This window comes from Schistocerca piceifrons, chromosome 9 (assembly GCF_021461385.2).
Source record: "Schistocerca piceifrons isolate TAMUIC-IGC-003096 chromosome 9, iqSchPice1.1, whole genome shotgun sequence".
NCBI classification, from domain to species: Eukaryota; Metazoa; Arthropoda; class Insecta; order Orthoptera; family Acrididae; genus Schistocerca; species Schistocerca piceifrons.
The window spans coordinates 116,956,292-116,974,542 of NC_060146.1; the positions used below are offsets into that span (position 1 = coordinate 116,956,292).

The window sequence follows — 18,251 nt, forward strand, 5'->3', positions numbered from 1 at the left end:
TGAATATGTTAACTACATTACCACACCCTTCTTACTTATTTACACCACCTTGACTATGCAGACTACAACCAAAACAAAACGTTGTATGACACAGTGTTTCCAGACAAAGAGCTTGATTTTTAACACAAATGGGGCAATCTCTGATTTTATTCATGAAAGGAAAAGGGGGAATTGGGAATGTTGGTGACAGAACAAAAACAACTAAACAAAGAATGCTATTTTTGATTTATTAATGAAAAATATGCATTTTCACATGAATAAGATAACAACAGATGTACAATAACAAAACTTTTTATAGGAATCTATGTAACAAGACATCTTGCACTGAGGTTAATAAGCCACCACCTCCAACATTTGCTGAGAGAAAATTAACTTCAACCGATACGAACAGCATTGGAAGTTAGTCATGAATCTCAAACAAAGGGTCTGTTTTACACAGTACCAATAAAGTGGGTTCCAAGTTTGCAGGAGGCAACAACATAGTGAATACTAAAAATGATATTAACACACATGCACTACACATATGCTGAAGCTACCTAACAAATAAAATCTTAGGACACTTAAAAAGTATATACTTATAAATATCACAGTTTGAAAATAAAATTGGATACGGCAGGTAACACAATACAGGTGCACTGAAATTGCTCTCCTATACAAGAATTTAACATATGGACTGTTTCTCAGAAGCAATTTTGTAGTTATTGTCAGTTTTATACTTATAACTACCAGAAGTAGACTATTTATGTCACACCTTTATTATGTTTCGACACTGATATAGCTGAGAGGAAAACTGGAAGTAGATTTACCAGCACAATAATTTAACATACAAACTGCCATTTCTTTACATATGCTGTGAAAAGATACACAAAATATTCTAAATAATGTTTTACACAATGTTTATATCTGCTTCACAAGCAAAAAGATACCAAAGAACCATCTTTACAGTAAGCAAATGCTCTGTTCCACTATAATTCTTTATTTACAAATCTCTGAAGTTCTTTAATTATAGTCAATATTGTGGCCTACAAATGAGCAAATTTGCAGTTTCTGCATGAATTAAGTGCTTTTGGCAACTGCAGAAGGTACTAAAAATTGTAAATCAGTTAAGCAGTTAAAGATCCTTTGCAAGTGTAAACTGATATGAGTAAAAGCTGCAACTGATATTTACCAAGCTTGCAAACTAAAGCAGTACTACTTTAAATTACGTTTTATAACCTGTTGTATAGACAACTGTCAACCTAAGTTTAGAAGGGTAAGTATCTATATGATCAATAATATTGGTTTACATGTATTCAAACAGTTCTTAACATTTCTTATCACAATCATAATTACATAACTTCAAACTCTTTATAAACTGGAACTAGAGTGCTGAACTGTGTTGGCTGATACTTATGACAGCATCACATGAGACTAGAAAAACAATACCTAAATCTGTATGCAGGATTACTGTACTCAATTATATATTTACAGAAGTTAAAGAAATTCTCTAAGGAACTTAAAATTATCTATTTTTTTAAAGCTTCAAGTTTCTGATTATGGTTTAAGAAATGGCAGTGATTTAAGTATGGCAGCCAGTTTGTGGTTCATTTGCTAATCAGGTTATTTTTCATACAAGTTTTTCCAAAGTGCTTTGCATACTTCCTAGATCAATCAATACACATGCACTTTTAAATTCATCCAAATTGCCACATAAGAGGGGAGAAGGAGAAGGACAAGGAGGAGGGAGAAATAGCACAGACTCCTGTCAAAACTTCTTAGTCACTGAAAGTGGAGATTTAAGAGGTCATTTCATGACACATAAGAGCACCCAAAATTAAATTATAAAGTGGCTTACTATTCACTACAATAACGTGAAGGCACTGATTATATATAATAGCTCTTAAATGCTGTTAGCTCACCAGTGCATGATTCGCTTTAAAAACCACTTCAGTAAGTACTTAAAATATGCTTAGTATTTTGGACAAAATAAATCACGAAATTTCAAAACAAAATGGCAGGGCCACTAAAAACCAACCTTCCAAATTTTATATAATTTCCTGTAAAAATTTAATTCAGCACCTGTGGTAACAGAGAGAGTAAAGTACGGCAGAATGGCACAAATCAAACACTGGCAGCTAGAGAAATTGCTTCTGAGATACTGACAGTATAATAGACACACAGAGGCTTGCAGAGGGACAAGGAGCTGCCCAGCTGTCGGCAATCACTTCATGAGGGCGCTCACCACTACTTTTGCATTGAGTGACTTAAGGTCAGTGTAAGTCTGACCGGTACCCACGAACACTATCGGCTGTCCAGTGATGTATGTCATGGATATAGCTGCACCAACCTGCACAAAACAAATTGTCACTATAATCTCTGTAGCAGCAACATTCTTACCATCTAAGTTATAAGTAACATGGGTTGATCAGTAACTTTCTTAGAAAATATAGCAATTACCATATTTTGCTTTTTGGAAAAAACTCTCCAGTCAATCCAGAACAATTCATCCTGTTACTTTTCACTTTTTTTATACGTAACAGTAGGGTAAAGCAAAGGAAAAGGCTGAGTGGGAACTCCTCACTTTTAACCACACAGGGCATTGTGGTAATAAAATGGCAAAGGTTGCAAATTTGTGCCACACTGGGACTCAAAACCAGATGCTTCACTTCTTTAAAAGGGATGCCTCAACTACCTCGACCATAAGGACATACGTTCCGCCTGGCACAAATTCCCAACTTATCACATGCTATTCCTTGGCCATTAATCCCCTTACTCGCAAACAATTGATTTCCGTAAGAGCTCAGAAGATATTATTGCACCCACACTGAAGCAAACATCAAGGAGCCTCACGCTCTTACACAACTTTATATACATGCCCAACAGAGCAGACAACACTCGGATATATGTATTTCTGTAAGAGGGCAACAGCTCCACGCTATTTGTTTCAGGGCGGGTGCAGCAATATCATCCAAATTCCTACTGGAGACAATTAGTGAGTAGGGTGAGGTGGGGTGGGGGGTTAAAGGACGAGTGATACTGCATTGCAGTGAGTGATAAGTTGAGAATTTGGATCAGGTAGAACCCATGTCCTGATGGCAGAGACGGTTAAGATAACTGCTCTAGCAAACTGAAGCATCCAGGGTTGAGACCAGGTCTGGCAGACATTTTCTACTTTTGAAATTGCATTACTACAATGCAGCTAGAGGTCAACTGCTTCCCAACCATCCTTTCCCTCCCTTTCTTCAGCTTCATATAAATATATGCACCGGCCACATCATCACGAGTGGTGTCCATTCTGTCACACATATCAGACACTCAGATATACAGCCTGCTTTCCACACTCAATATTAACATTTTTCTGTTGGATGCAATAGACATGGCATATGTGACTTATTCTGATTCAAAAGCTACTTTGTTTAACACTGTTTATGTTCCCCCCTGTCATGCTGACTACTGCTAAATCGCACATTGTCTTTCCTCAGTCTGTTCATTATTGGCATGTGCTTCCTTCTCTTTCTCCTATTTCCTAGTTGTCGTTTTCTCCTAAAACAAATAATCTGTTCTTAATATTTCATTTTTTCTGTGCTTTTGTCAGCTCAGTTTCAAGAAACACACAGGCAACGAATGGTGAAAAAAATACATTTTCAAGGGTAGCACATAAAATGCAAAATATGTTAGACACCATCAGACAAAAAAGTGAAGCACCCAGAAGACATAGTTGGATGTCTCTAACTACTGTATACATACACACAATTGACATTTATATAAATGATTACAGTTGCAATTCTCTGTGACAGGTAGAACATCCACCAGAGCACATGAGCATTGTTCATGTTTAGTATTGTTACAAGGCCTGATAGGATACATAAATGGTGTCAATAGTGTCCGACGTTGAGTAAATGCTGGGCAGTGGCAACAGTGGTTTGATGTTGGACTGCAAGGGAATACGAGGGCAGGCATATTCGCCAGCACAGTTCTGGTCGACCAGGTCTGACCACCACATCGTAGGATCGCCACACTGTGCACCAAGAACATTGAAACCCCTTCACATCTGTGCCTGCCATCCAAAAATGGGTAATGGACTCCCTGAAACATTCTGTGTCAACCTGCACCATTGGTGGGAGAGTAGCCAGGCTAGGGAATTACTGCCCCACGCATAACTACCAGTAACACCACAACACCAACAGCTGCACTTGGAGCGGTGTTTTGACTGCTGATAAATAGCACTGCACTGTGTTCAGTGATGAATCGCAGTTCTGTACTAACACGGGTAAGCATCAGCAAGTATGGTGTCACCCTGAGGAAAGATGGTATTACTCCAGGCATTATGCAATGGGGAGCAACCTGGTGTGACTTCAGGTAACAGCTGGTAGTGATTTAGGGAACTCTGATGGCACAACAGAACATCACGAACATCCTGTAGCCTCATTTGCTACGCCTCACACAATTTTATTGTAGTGCCGTTTTTCAACAGGTCAATGCCTGACAACACAGGCATGGCACATATCTACGAACTGTGTGTGATGTGATGGTACTGCCGTGGCCACCAAGATTCTCAGTTCTGTCTCCAACTCCGTCGAAGTGCCACTACCGGCATATCGAGGACAAATTAAAATGGCTGTAAGCCAGCAGGAGAGGATACATTGGCATTATGACACGACTGAATCTGTGCACGCATCAGGCTATGGAGAGTGCAATGTCATAGGTTGGCTAATGCTGTGAAGTTCTTTGTAAATGTGACATGATATTTGCAATCACTGAAATAACACCTGATATCCTCTCAACATATGAAGTTTCATTTTGAGTTTCTACTGCTCGTCTTCGTGCTTGTGCGACCCTGTCTTGGCCAGCAATGTAATCAGGTCTCTCTCCAATTGAGAATATTTGGAGCATTATGGGCACAGCCCTCCAAAGAAATGTGATTTTGAAGATATAACATGCCAATTTGGCACGTCTTCCTCAGGACAGCACGTTACTGACTTGCTCAATTTGTGAAGATCTTCCTCTTGAATAAATCATCCAATTTCCCAGAAATTATCATAATTTGTTTGCCTGTACATGTACACAACATCTACACATTTCTGTCCCATTTTGATAATTTCTTCACAGCGTGCCTTTTTTTTAATTATTTTTTAAAAAGAGTGTATTAAATATCAACAACGAATTTATGGAAGATACCACATCACGGATAAAATGCTAACTGGGAAAGTGCACAAAAGCTCCTCTTTGCTTACCTTGTCATCAATAGTATCAAACTTGGTGAGCACTATTCCGTCGACCAGGTGGGGGTTGTCCATGGAAGAGTAGTCTGCAAGAGCCTGGTTGAATTTGACGAGCTGGTCTACAGCCTCATTTCCAACCAGTGCCTCACCCACAAACAACACCAAGTCTGGTTGGTTCACCTTGATCAGCTGCAACAACGTTAATCAGAAATATGACTTTTCTTTTGTAAAACCATAAATGCAGATGCAAGCAGCATGTTCTGGAGTATTTATCTGAAACTGATTGCTGTTTACAGTTTTCACTATAGTTTTCCCTCTTAGATAAGGTTATAAGATGAACTACAATGAAAGTACAATAAGGGTAATGGATGCTGAGGGAAATTTGTTAGGAAATGAGACACTACAAGTAATACACGAGTTTTACTACTTGGTCAGCAAAGTGATTGACAATGGCCTATATAAAGAGAGGGGGAAAAAATGTAGATTGGGAAAAACAAGAAAACCATTTCTGGAACAGGGAAATTTGTCAACTCCTGATACAAATTTAAATGTTAGAATGTTCTTTCTGGAGCTATTTGCTTCGAGTGTAGCCTCGTATGGAAGTGAAACATCGACAGTAACCGTTTGAAATGTGCTCTTACAGAAGAATACTGAAGATTTGACGAGTAGATCAAATAACTAATGAGGTGGAACTAAATCAGCTGGGGAAGAAAGAAATCTAGTACACAGTTTAACTAAAAGAAGGGCACAGTTGACAGGACACATCCTCAGGCTTCAGGAAATTGTCAATCTGGTAATGGAGAGAAATAGCTGGGATGAAAACTTTAGAGGATGGCCAGAGTTGACTACAGTAAGCAGGTTCATATAGAGGTAAGTGGCAATAATTATATAGAGATGAAGAAACTTGCACACGATAAAATTCTGCACTGAGGGCCACATCAAACTAGTCTTCGGACTACAGACCACAACAATATTTTTGCACAACCTGGAAGTATAAACAGCATTTGAGGAAGCACGAAATATAGCCAAATGAGGGGGAAAAAACCATGAAGTCAGAAGAAAGACAATTAGATTAGCGGTCAGCAACATTGCAAGATACAACTGTCTTTTACCATTTTTGTCAGCAATACAATGTTTGTCCCAAAAGTTTTGAGAATAAAATTCTCCAGTGAACTAGAAGGGCTAAGGTGATGAAGTCATTGGCACAGATGGTGGTGAGATTATTTGGCTAATGAATGTGACTGGGTTCCGTTACCTATGGAAAGTGACAAGAGTGAGAACTGTGTTTTGTGCATAGTGTGTCTTCGTGATACATCAGAATACAAGATGCAGTAGTTAATTGAGGAGTAATACACAATCAAATTTTGCATTAAACTAAAAAATCGGGTTCTGAGTTGGTGGGCTTAATTTGGGAAGCTTTCATGGAGAAAGTCTTGTCTCAGCCAAGAATTTACAAGTAGCACAAGATATTCCAGGAGGGTTGAGGAAATGTTGATGGCAACTGTGTTATGAGCATCTGTCATGTCCCAAATGCACCAAAGTGTAGGGAAATTAGAAAAAATTTTTACACGGGGATCAATACCTGAATACAAAAAAGATTACAGCAGCAGTTTGTAATATGCCTAAATCTAATGTTTACTGGATCATGAGAAACAACATATTAACAGAAAAATGTTCGGAATAGTGCTGACTGACGAACAGACGGAAACACACGTGTTTAAGTGTCATGAGTTGTTTAAATGCAGCAGAAATGAGCATAATTTTTTTGAACAGAGTAGTGACAGGCCTTTGAGAGATGCTGTTTTTTTTTTTATTTGTGATATTGTGATGCTTCGGGCACAAAATTGTCACTAAGTGCCTGCTGTTCAAGAAAATGGCTATTGAAAAAACTTGACACCTGAACACAAAGTGAGTCGCTTAGCAGCAGCATTGCCACATCTGCAGCAGCAGCACGATTGTTTTGTTTTGTTTTGCTTTAGGGTGCAAAAAATAACTGGGGGTCAAGTCAAAACTATATAACACGAACACAGAGAGGCGTTTAACAACTATACGTCAGTAGCAATTGACGGAAGAGAAGAAAGCTAAAAACAGGCACTTGGAAAAAGTGTTAATAAAGACACCACACAGAAACTGAGGTCCAAGACTAAAAATTAAATGGCCTTCACCATATTGCTTCAGCGGATAAAAATTAAAATTCAGTCGACAGCCCACATGTCATTCGCTAAAATGGCTAATAAATCAGACAGCAAACCCAAGCTGGAACATTAATGGTTAAAAAAAAATGCATTCTGTCAGGAAGAGGCAGACCGTTAAAATTTGGGCACAATGTGTACAAAGTGGTTGGGTAGCGCCACTTAGCAAATGACGGTGGCTATGCAGCCAAGTTAAAATAATCTCCTCCTGGCGGGAGGGCTGAGAGGAGTTGGTCCAAGGTGCTGGGAGAGCTTAATGCCGTGAAGAGAGGATGATTGGCGATGCCAAAGGGACACCACCACCTGCCACTTGTGGGCTGAGGAAAGAGGACTGCAGCCTTGGTAGCAGCGTCAGCAGCATCATTTCCTGGCAGACCGACATGAGCAGGAACTCGCAGAAACATCACACTGGCTCCACTAAGAGTGAGCAAGTGACGGCTTTCCTTGAACTGCTGCACTAAGGGATGGGCAGTGTACAGCGCACATAGACTTTGAAGGGCACTGAGTGAGTCTGAGCAGAGGACACAATTGAAAAGGCTGTGTCATCGGATGTCCTCCGTGACCTGATACAAGGCGAAGAGCTCGACGGTAAATACTGAGAAGTGTGCTGGAAGCCAATATTGAAAGACACTGGTGCCAATGACGAAGACACACCCGACCCCACGGTCAGTCCGAGAGCCTACAGTGTATACAAAGGTACTATCGCAAAGTTCCATGCGAAGGTCGTGAAACTTAAGGTGACAGACCGAGGCTGGAGTAGTGTCCTTAGGAAGCGAATGAAGGCCAAGGCTAAGATACATGGGCCGTGCAACGAAGCCAGGGTGGTGAAGGGTTCACACCTATGGGGAAAGTTGCACGTAGTGTGAATGTAAGCCATCATAGCAAGTGCTGAAAGTGAACTCCAGGAGGTAACTGAGGAGAGGGATGAGCCTTATACTGACGATCAAAGGAACCATCAAAGAAGGAGGCATAGGAGGGGTGGCCACGCATGGGACACAAACAACATGCATAACTGTTGAGGAGAAAGTCAGAGCGGTAGGACAGTGGTAGTTCAGCAGCTTCAGCAAACAGACTTTTAACCGGGCTGGTGTAAAAGGTGTGCCTGGCCAAATGGCTGCCATGATGGTAGATAGTGGTGAGACGGCGTAAGAGGGATGAGCATGCAGACACATAAACAAAGCACCCATAGTCGAGTTTCGAACGGACAAGTGACCATTGCAAATGGAGGAGGTTGGTTTGATCGGCACCCCAGGAAGTACCACTGAGGGACCGCATACACGGGCTGCCAGGTAAGATACATGGGAGGACCAAGAGACTTTCCTATCTAGCATGGGCCCCATGAATTTCATAGTTTCAATGAATGGAAGGCCAACAGCTGCAAGATATAGAGATGGTGGGAGAAACCATTTGTGCTGCCAGAAATTCATACAGACGGTTTTGTCAGTGGAAAAGCGAAAGCCATTGTCGATGCTCCAGGAGTAAAGACGATCGAGATAGTGCTGAAGACACCACTCAGACAGGCGCATGGAGAATTGCAATAGATGGCAGAATCATCAACAAAAAGGGAGCCAGAGATGCCTGGCGGGAGACAGGCCATTAATGGCGATAGCAAAGAGGACGATGCTCAGGATGTAACCTTGAGGCACACTATTTTCCTGGATAAAGGAGTCCAACAAGGCAGAACCCACACACACCTTGAGAACTCTGTCTTGTAAAAACACCCGAAAAAAAACAGGGCAGGTACCCACGGAAGCCCCTCGTGTAAAGAGTACGGAGAATACCAGTTCTCCAGCAAGTGTGTAGGCCTTCTCCAAATCGAAAAGCATGGCCACAGTCTGGGATTTCTGCAGAAAACCATTCATGACATGGGTGGACAAAGTAACGAGATGGACAACCGCAGAACGCCGCGCCCAAAATCCACACTGCATTCATCAGTAAATTGCGTGACTCGAGCCGCCACACGAGCCAGGCATAAATCATACATTCCATCACCTTGCAAACGCAGTTGGTAAGAGAGATTGGTCGGTAGCTAGAAGGAAGGTTTTTGTCCTTACTGGGCTTAGGTATGGGTATGATGGTGGCTTCACACCAGTGCCCAGGATATGTGCTCTGCCCAGATGCGGTTGTATGTGTTAAGCAGAAAGTGCTTGCCCGCAAGAGAAAGGTGCTGCAACATCTGAATGTGGATGGAATCTGGCCCTGGGGCAGAGGATCTGGATGAATTGAGAGCATGATCTAGCTCCCTCATTGTAGCACGCACAATTTGGAGAAGAGAAGGGTATCGCCCGAGCCTCCTCTGCTCGTTTCCGATGGAGTAAGGCAGGATGCTAGTGGGAAGAGCTTGAAACTTCTGCAAAATGGCAGCCCAAGGTGTTGGAGATAGCAATTGTGTCCACGATGACATCGTCAGCTACTGTAAGGCCAGAAATTGGAGGATGGATCTTGGTTCCAGAGAGCCATCAGAGGTTGGTCCACACGACAGAGGAAGATGTGGAACTGTTAAAAGAACTAGTGAATGAAATGCAGCTAGCTCTTTGGCTATCCAAAAGAACGCAACAACACCTTGCATGCATCTGTTTACAATGAATGCAGATGGCCAGCGTAGAGTGGCGGTTAAAAATGCGGAGAGCACGTCTCTGTGCACGAATTCCGCTGCAGCATGCCTCAGTCCACCAAGGGCCTGGGACATGACATGGTGAAGAGGAAGTGGTGGGGCGGGAGGGAACGTTCTGCAGCAGTAAGGATAACGTTTGTGAGATATTTTACATGGTGATCACAACTGGGGAAATCTTGTTCTTCAAATGTCACCTGGGAGGAGTAAAGCTACTAGTCAGCCTTAGGAAGCTCCCATTTAGGCGTGCACGCAGATGTGGTTGGAGTCAGCAAACAGAAATCATCGCTCGAGTAGGTGTCAGAACAGACCACTCAAGACGATGGGCAAGCTGGACAGTGCAGAAGGAGAGGTCCAAATGGAAATAGGTGTGCGAGGAGTAGGAAAAGAAAGTGGGTGCTCAAATGTTAAGGCGGAAGAGGTTAAGTCGCTTAAGAAGGTCGGCCAAGAGGGCACACCTCCGATAGGTCCTGGGAGAACCCCAAAGGGGAGAATGTGCATTAAAGTCACCGAGTAGCAAAAATGGGAGAGGTAGCTGCCCATTAAGCTGTAGGAAGTCTGCCCTGCTGAAAGTGAATGATGGAGGGACATATATGGTACAGAGGAAAAAAAGTCAGGTTGGGAAGGAAAAGGCAAACTGCAACAGCTTGAAGACTGGTATTCAGGGAGATGGGTTGACTATGAATGTCATCCCATATGAGCAGCATGACGCCCCCATGAGATGGAACACCAACCTTAAGGGCAAGATCAAAACGAATCGGTAAGAAATGTGAAAGCTCAGAGCGGTCGTGAGGGCGCAATTTTGTTTCCTGAAGGCAGAGTACAAGAGGACGTTGTGACGCTAAAAGCAGCCGTAAATCCTCCTTGTGGGACCAAAGACCACACACATCCCATTGGAGGAGAGTCATGATGAGAAAAAGATGTAGGGGTGTCACCTCAGCAGCTGCCGAGTGACAGCTGAGGCAGAGGCACTAGCACAGGGCACAGAAGCAGGATCCTGCTCCATGGGATCCACAGAAGCACCAGCTTGCTTGTGCGGTCAGTCCGTGGATTCCAACACTGAAAAACGGTTGTTGATGTGCACCGGCGACACGAAGGCTGCCTGGGCTAAGGGGTATCACGCGGCGACACCATCGACGAGGGGTATCACGCGGCGACACCATCGACGAGGGGTATCACGCGGCGACACCATCGACGAGGGGTATCACGCGGCGACACCATCGACGAGGGGTATCACGCGGCGACACCATCGACGAGGGGTATCACGCGGCGACACCATCGACGAGGGGTATCACGCGGCGACACCATCGACGAGGGGTATCACGCGGCGACACCATCGACGAGGGGTATCACGCGGCGACACCATCGACGAGGGGTATCACGCGGCGACACCATCGACGAGGGGTATCACGCGGCGACACCATCGACGAGGGGTATCACGCGGCGACACCATCGACGAGGGGTATCACGCGGCGACACCATCGACGACGATTTTCGAGGTGGCGAAGGAGAGGACCGTTTGCCTTTGGTGGACATCTTCCAGCCTTTCCGGTTAGATCAAGACTCGGGTGTTTGGCCGAAGGGATGGAGGAAGTCATCACGGGAGTACTTCTGACGTTTCCAGCGTACCTGTTGTGTAGCTGCTGGCTTCGTCCCTTGAGGTGAGAGTTTGACGGCTTGTTACAGAGCTGGCCGGCGGGATGGCAAAGCTACCTTGACACTGGGCGAATTCACAGCCTCAGAGATGAATTGGAGGTTGCATGTCTGCATGGCCATATCCTTCATGAAGCAAGGGTAACAGAACTATAGGTATCAGATGGGAGAATGCTGGGTTTACGACTAGCCAATAACTTGTGAGCAACTGGATAAGCCACCTTTCCCTTTACCCAGATCTCTTGAACAGTCTGCTCATCAAGATACACTGGACAATCCCAAGAGGAGGCAGCATGGCCACCATTGCAGTTGATACAGCGGGAAGAAGGAGGTGGACAATCACCCTCGTGCACATCCCTACCACAGGTGATACATTTGGCTGAATGTCGACAAGATGTTCTAGTGAGGTTGGAACGATGGCACTGGTAGCAGGCCATCAGGTTCAGAATGTATGGCTGGATGGTGATAATTTCATAGCCTGCTTTGAGCTTGGATGGAAGCACCACTCTATCAAAGGTGAGAGAGTGCGAGTGGCCATTAAGGAGGAATCTATCTTTTCCATTACACGATGAACGGCAACGACACCCTGATCAGAAAGGTAAGATTGGATTTCGGCCTTGGTTAGACCGTCGAGCAGCCTGGTGTATATTACACCGGTGGGGAATTCAAAGTTCTATGGGCCTCGACATGAAAAGGGTAACCGTGGAGAAGTGAGGCAGCAAGCAATTGTGCTCAAGAATCAGAAGTGATCTCAAAAAGCAAAGTGCCATTCTGTAAACAAGAGCAGGATTTCACAGGACCAGCAATTGCACATACATCTTTCTGAATAATGAATGGATTTACCGTGGTGAAGGACTGACTGTCTTCAGCATGTGAGACCATGAGGAACCACGGTGCAGCGGGAAGGGCTTTGAATCATTAGTCTCATTACGTTTACTTTTCTTAGACGTTGAGTGGGAAGATGATTGACTCATCATGAGGAAATCCCCCATGATTGCCAGCATCTCCAATGGCGCTCTTCTTCCAACTGAGGGACCCTTTCACAAGGGGGAGCACCCGCCTTAGGTGATTGTTCACACCTCATGTCACACCTGCCGAACACCTGGCAGAAGGACCAATTGGCAATTTTGGAATGTTACAGCTCAGGCAATCGCCCCTCCCTGGGACTAGCCTGTACCAGGGGGTATGTGCAAATCCTACCTGTCTACCTGGGGCTGGGAATTACGCATTACCCAGTCACCTGTTATGTGTCAAACGCGTGGGCTGGCCTTCAGGAGCACACAGGGAGGAGGAGGAGGAGGAGGAGGAGGAGGAGGAGGAGGAAGAAAGAGGATCCTCAAATGCCGAAGTGGAGGAATGACAGGAGAAGGGAAGCGTAGAAAGGAAAGGAGAGTGAAAAACAAAGGGGAGGCTGTTCGCACATCAGCGACAGAATGCAGAACATTCCCAATAATACCCCAGACATGGTCCCCACGGGAGGGGAAAAAGAATAGCAAGAGGATAGACATGCAGCACGGAAGGGAAAAAAATGCTGTAAAGGCTGGGGGCCCGTGGTAGCCAAGCATGAACCCACCAAAGAGTGGCGAGCCCCCTGGAGGGATGGCAGCATGATGGCGATGACACGTTCCTTGGCAGAACTGTCATGGGTAGTAAGACATGAGCTGCTCACAACTGAGCAGCAGTCAATCTATTATCATCACAGTGGATCTTTGATCAATTTGAAGCTCAAACACTGCTGTTGCAGAAAGTGGTGTGCTTGGTGTATGGAAGAGTAAGAGCATTCTGCTCATTGGCTTCCTACCCAGAAGGAATCCGCAATGGGAAAAACCGTCTGGTGGAAACCCATACCAGTATTTTAGTTCTAAAAACCAGCATTTCTCAGTATTTGTATGATCTGTGTTACAACAGGTCTATATTTTTTACTAATAACTGGATAGAAGCCCATTTTATCAGTGTGTCATATCAGTGGTGCTATATTGTTTTGTTTTTAAATAAAACTTGCTTTAAAAACGAGTAATATTTTTTTAGTCAACTTCATTTTAGTTAAACTGCTGATATCAACGAGTTGCAAACGCGCAAGAATTGGCACACCATTGCTGAGGCAATAATGCAGCTGTTGCTGTGTGAGGTGGCCTCTCAGACAATGTCTGTAGCGCTTGTAAATGCATGACTTAAAATGGAAAGTTGAGTTTCTTAATCTGTTTTCACCCTTTAGCACTGACTATTCATAATGCTTAAATAGTGGTATGATCCTCTACTGCAAAACAGTTTCCAAGATTTCAAAAGAGTACAATAATTCTGGTAATATGCAAGCCCTCATTACTTTTGGAGATATGCAGCAAATGATGTACAGACTTAGGTTTTTTTCCCTATTATCTATTTTATTTGACAGTTTGAGTATACATATCTTGAAATGTATAATGCAAAAGTACGAGGGAGGTGAAAAATTTTTCAGCCTTTTTGGTGTCTATATTTATTACTTAAAATAATAGTAAGAAGAAGCCAAAAACTGCTTATTTCTGAAACTGGTTATTTTGTGTGGTTTTAACAGTAAAGTTGGACTGGAGATAAAAAAAACTATCATAACTGAAAACTGGTTGCTTCAGTGATAACAATCACCCCTAAGGTGAACCAATGAATGTTAGTCATTATTGTGAAACACTGCAGAAATTTCCACAGATCAAACAAAACTTTATGTGCTGATATAAGGCAACACTTGCCCACATATGGCTCAGTGCACTACTGTTCTGAACGAGTTCAGCTGGGAGCTCTTACCAACTGAACAGTACCTGCAATTTTGCTCCCAGTGATTTTCATTTTTTTCTTGTGCCTGAAAAAATTCCTTTCCTCCAGTCATCATTTTCACAATGCCAAAGAGCTGATGACAACTGTGACGTGCTGGTTCCATTCACGGTCAGCAGAAATCTACAGTACAGGAACACACAACTCTAATCCCACGATATGACGTGTGTCTCAGTTCTGGTGGAGATAAAGTCGAAAAATAGTTGAGACATCACTGTACCTGTTTCCAATACAGTATTTCATACAACTTTTTTTTAAAGGAAGCAAAGGACAGGGAACTTAATTTCTGAATTAATCTTGTATGTCATAATTCCTTTTTAAATTATGAACTTCAATGTATTATTATTAGTTCTTGGCATGCATCTCCCCACAGCAAGGTATCAGATGGTCTAATGAAACATAACAGCTAGCAGATTCTCACCCACTTTAAGTTAAGAGTATACGTTGAATCTTGTTATGGTAATTCCAAACAGAGAAGTATAATCGATAGGTCATGTTAAATATTGTACATGCATATTTCGTGAATTTACTGTGAAGAATGCTATTTGAAGTTTAAGTTGACCTTGCTACCTAGTGGCACTATATTTTGTGATTGACATTGTCAAAATCAAATGTATTTTGTTAATTTGTTAAAAACAAAAGTGAATTACATTATTGCAAAACATGTATATACAGACCCTGCAAGGGTTTTTCAAAATGGTCGCCATGCCAACGAGTTTTGCAAAAATAAGAGGACACTATATTTTGGACGGAGATCTTTGGGTGTGGCAGAGGAAGACTTTCTTTTTTGTTTGGTGTGGAGTTATAATGGCTGTACAGTAGTATGATGGCTTTTCTAAAAGAACAATATGTGTAGCACAAATTAGTGACATGCAATTGACTGCCTGGCCAGTGGTCATATCACCAGGAAATCTGTATCTTTTATACAGCTGCCAAAGCACATCAATTCACAGCACCAAAGATGCAGAAACGGGAGAGGAAGCTTTTCACTAATCACGTACGGTACCTTGGCTAGTGCCCTCATTAGTGGCTCATTGTCTTGCATACGCCCTGCTGTGTCCACTAGCACCACATCCAGTCCCTGGTCCCGGGCATAGCCAATAGCCTCCATTGCAATCCCGGCTGCATCTTTGCCTGTCAAGATGAAGTAATACAGTGAACAGAAGAAATGTACATGTACATAGCAACAATTACTGTCACTATGTAACACCTGTAGGAAGAAATATTTCCAAAATAAACTACTATTACACAAAAATAAGTTAGCACCTACTCTCTTTCACATTTATATGAGCCAGCCTACACAGCTGCAACATATGTATCTTTTTCTTCAATTGTAACTGACAATACCAAGTTATGAAAGTATATTCATATTTATTTACAGCAGAATGTTTCATATATCAAAGCTATATATATATATATATATATATATATATATATATATATATATATATATATATATATATATATATATATATATATATATATATATATATATATATATACACACACACAAAGATGATGTATGATGTGACTTACCAAATGAAAGTGCTGGCAGGTCGACAGACACACAAACAAACACACAACATTCAAGCTTTCGCAACAAACTGTTGCCTCATCAGGAAAGAGGGAAGGAGAGGGATAGACAAAAGGAAGTGGGTTTTAAGGGAGAGGGTAAGGAGTCATTCCAATCCCAGGAGCGGAAAGACTTACCTTTGGGGGAAAAAAGGACGGGTATACACTCGCGCACACACACATGTATCCATCAACACATATACAGACACAAGCAGACATATTTAAAGACAAAGAGTTTGGGCAGAGATGTCAGTCGAGGCAGAAGTGCAGAGGCAAAGATGATGTTGAATGACAGGTGAGGTATGAGTGGCGGCAACTTGAAATTAGCGGAGATTGAGGCCTGGTGGATAACGGGAAGAGAGGATATATTGAAGAGCAAGTTCCCATTTCCGGAGTTCAGATAGGTTGGTGTTAGTGGGAGGTATCCAGATAACCCGGACGGTGTAACACTGTGCCAAGATGTGCTGGCCGTGCACCAAGGCATGTTTAGCCACAGGGTGATCCTCATTACCAACAAACACTGTCTGCCTGTGTCCATTCATGCGAATGGACAGTTTGTTGCTGGTCATTCCCACATAGAATGCGTCACAGTGTAGGCAGGTCAGTTGGTAGATCACGTGGGTGCTTTCAAATGTGGCTCTGCCTTTGATCGTGTACACCTTCCGGGTTACAGGACTGGAGTAGGTGGTGGTGGGAGGGTGCATGGGACAGGTTTTACACCGGGGGCGGTTACAAGGGTAGGAGCCAGAGGGTAGGGAAGGTGGTTTGGGGATTTCATAGGGATGAACTAAGAGGTTACGAAGGTCAGGTGGACGGCGGAAAGACACTCTTGGTGGAGTGGGGAGGATTTCATGAAGGATGGATCTCATCTCATTTCAGGGCAGGATTTGAGGAAGTCATATCCCTGCTGGAGAGCCACATTCGGAATCTGAACCAGTCCCGGAAAGTATCCTGTCACAAGTGGGGCACTTTTGTGGTTCTTCTGTGGGAGGTTTTGGGTTTGAAGGGATGAGGAAGTTATTTGCTTCCGTACCAGGTCGGGAGGGTAGTTGCGGGATGCGAAAGCTGTTGTCAGGTTGTTGGTGTAATGCTTCATGGATTCCGGACTGGAGCAGATTCGTTTGCCACGAAGACCTAGGCTGCAGGGAAGGGACCGTTTGATGTGGAATGGGTGGCAGCTGTTGTAATGGAGATACTGTTGCTTGTTGGTGGGTATGATGTGGACGGACGTGTGAAGCTGGCCATTGGACAGGTGGAGGTCAACATCAAGGAAGGTGGCATGGGATTTGGAGTAGGACCAGGTGAATCTGATGGAACCAAAGGAGTTGAGGTTGGAGAGGAAATTCTGGAGTTCTTCTTCACAGTGAGTCCAGATCATGAAGATGTCATCAATAAATCTGTACCAAACTTTGGGTTGGCAGGCCTGGGTAACCAAGAAGGCTTCCTCTAAGCGACCCATGAATAGGTTGGCATACGAAGGGGCCATCCTGGTACCCATGGCTGTTCCCTTTAATTGTTGGTATGTCTGGCCTTCGAATGTGAAGAAGTTGTGAGTCAGGATGAAGCTGGCTAACGTAATGAGGAAAGAGGTTTTAGGTAGGGTGGCAGGTGATCGGCGTGAAAGGAAGTGCTCCATCGCAGCGAGGCCCTGGACGTGCGGGATATTTGTGTATAAGGAAGTGGCATCAATGGTTACAAGGATGGTTTCTGGGGGTAACGGATAGGGTAAGGATTCCAGGCGTTCGAGAAAGTGGTTGGTGTCTTTGATGAAGGATGGGAGACTGCACGTAATGGGTTGAAGGTGTTGATCTACATAGGCAGAGATACGTTCTGTGGGGCCTTGGTAACCAGCTACAATGGGGTGGCCGGGACGATTGGGTTTGTGAATTTTAGGAAGAAGGTAGAAGGTAGGGGTGCGGGGTGTCGGTGGGGTCAGGAGGTTGATGGAGTCAGGTGAAAGGTTTTGTAGGGGGCCTAAGGTTCTGAGGATTCCTTGAAGCTCCCACCTGGACATCAGGAATGGGATTGCCTTGGCAAACTTTGTATGTGGTGTTGTCTGAAAGCTGACGCAGTCCCTCAGCCACATACTCCCGACGATCAAGTGCCACTGTCGTGGAACCCTTGTCCGCCGGAAGAATGACGATGGACCGGTCAGCCTTCAGATCACGGATAGCTTGGGCTTCAGCAGTGGTGATGTTGGGAGTAGGATTAAGGTTTTTT

General features: G+C 43.6%; 1 protein-coding gene across 2 annotated transcripts in view; it reads right to left on the reverse strand.

Moving 5' to 3' along the window:
* Positions 1 to 206: 206 nt before the first annotated feature.
* LOC124717011 (signal recognition particle receptor subunit alpha homolog) overlaps positions 207 to 18,251 on the reverse strand; it is an 81,614-nt gene continuing 63,569 nt past the window's right edge. For both annotated transcript variants that reach the window (XM_047243653.1, XM_047243652.1), the window contains 3 exons: positions 15,466 to 15,593; positions 5,214 to 5,390; positions 207 to 2,326 (listed from right to left, as the gene is read on the reverse strand). In XM_047243653.1, coding sequence (XP_047099609.1) covers positions 2,201 to 2,326; positions 5,214 to 5,390; positions 15,466 to 15,593 — 431 coding nt within the window. In that variant the 3' untranslated portion in view covers positions 207 to 2,200. The remainder of the gene's footprint in view (positions 2,327 to 5,213; positions 5,391 to 15,465; positions 15,594 to 18,251) is intronic.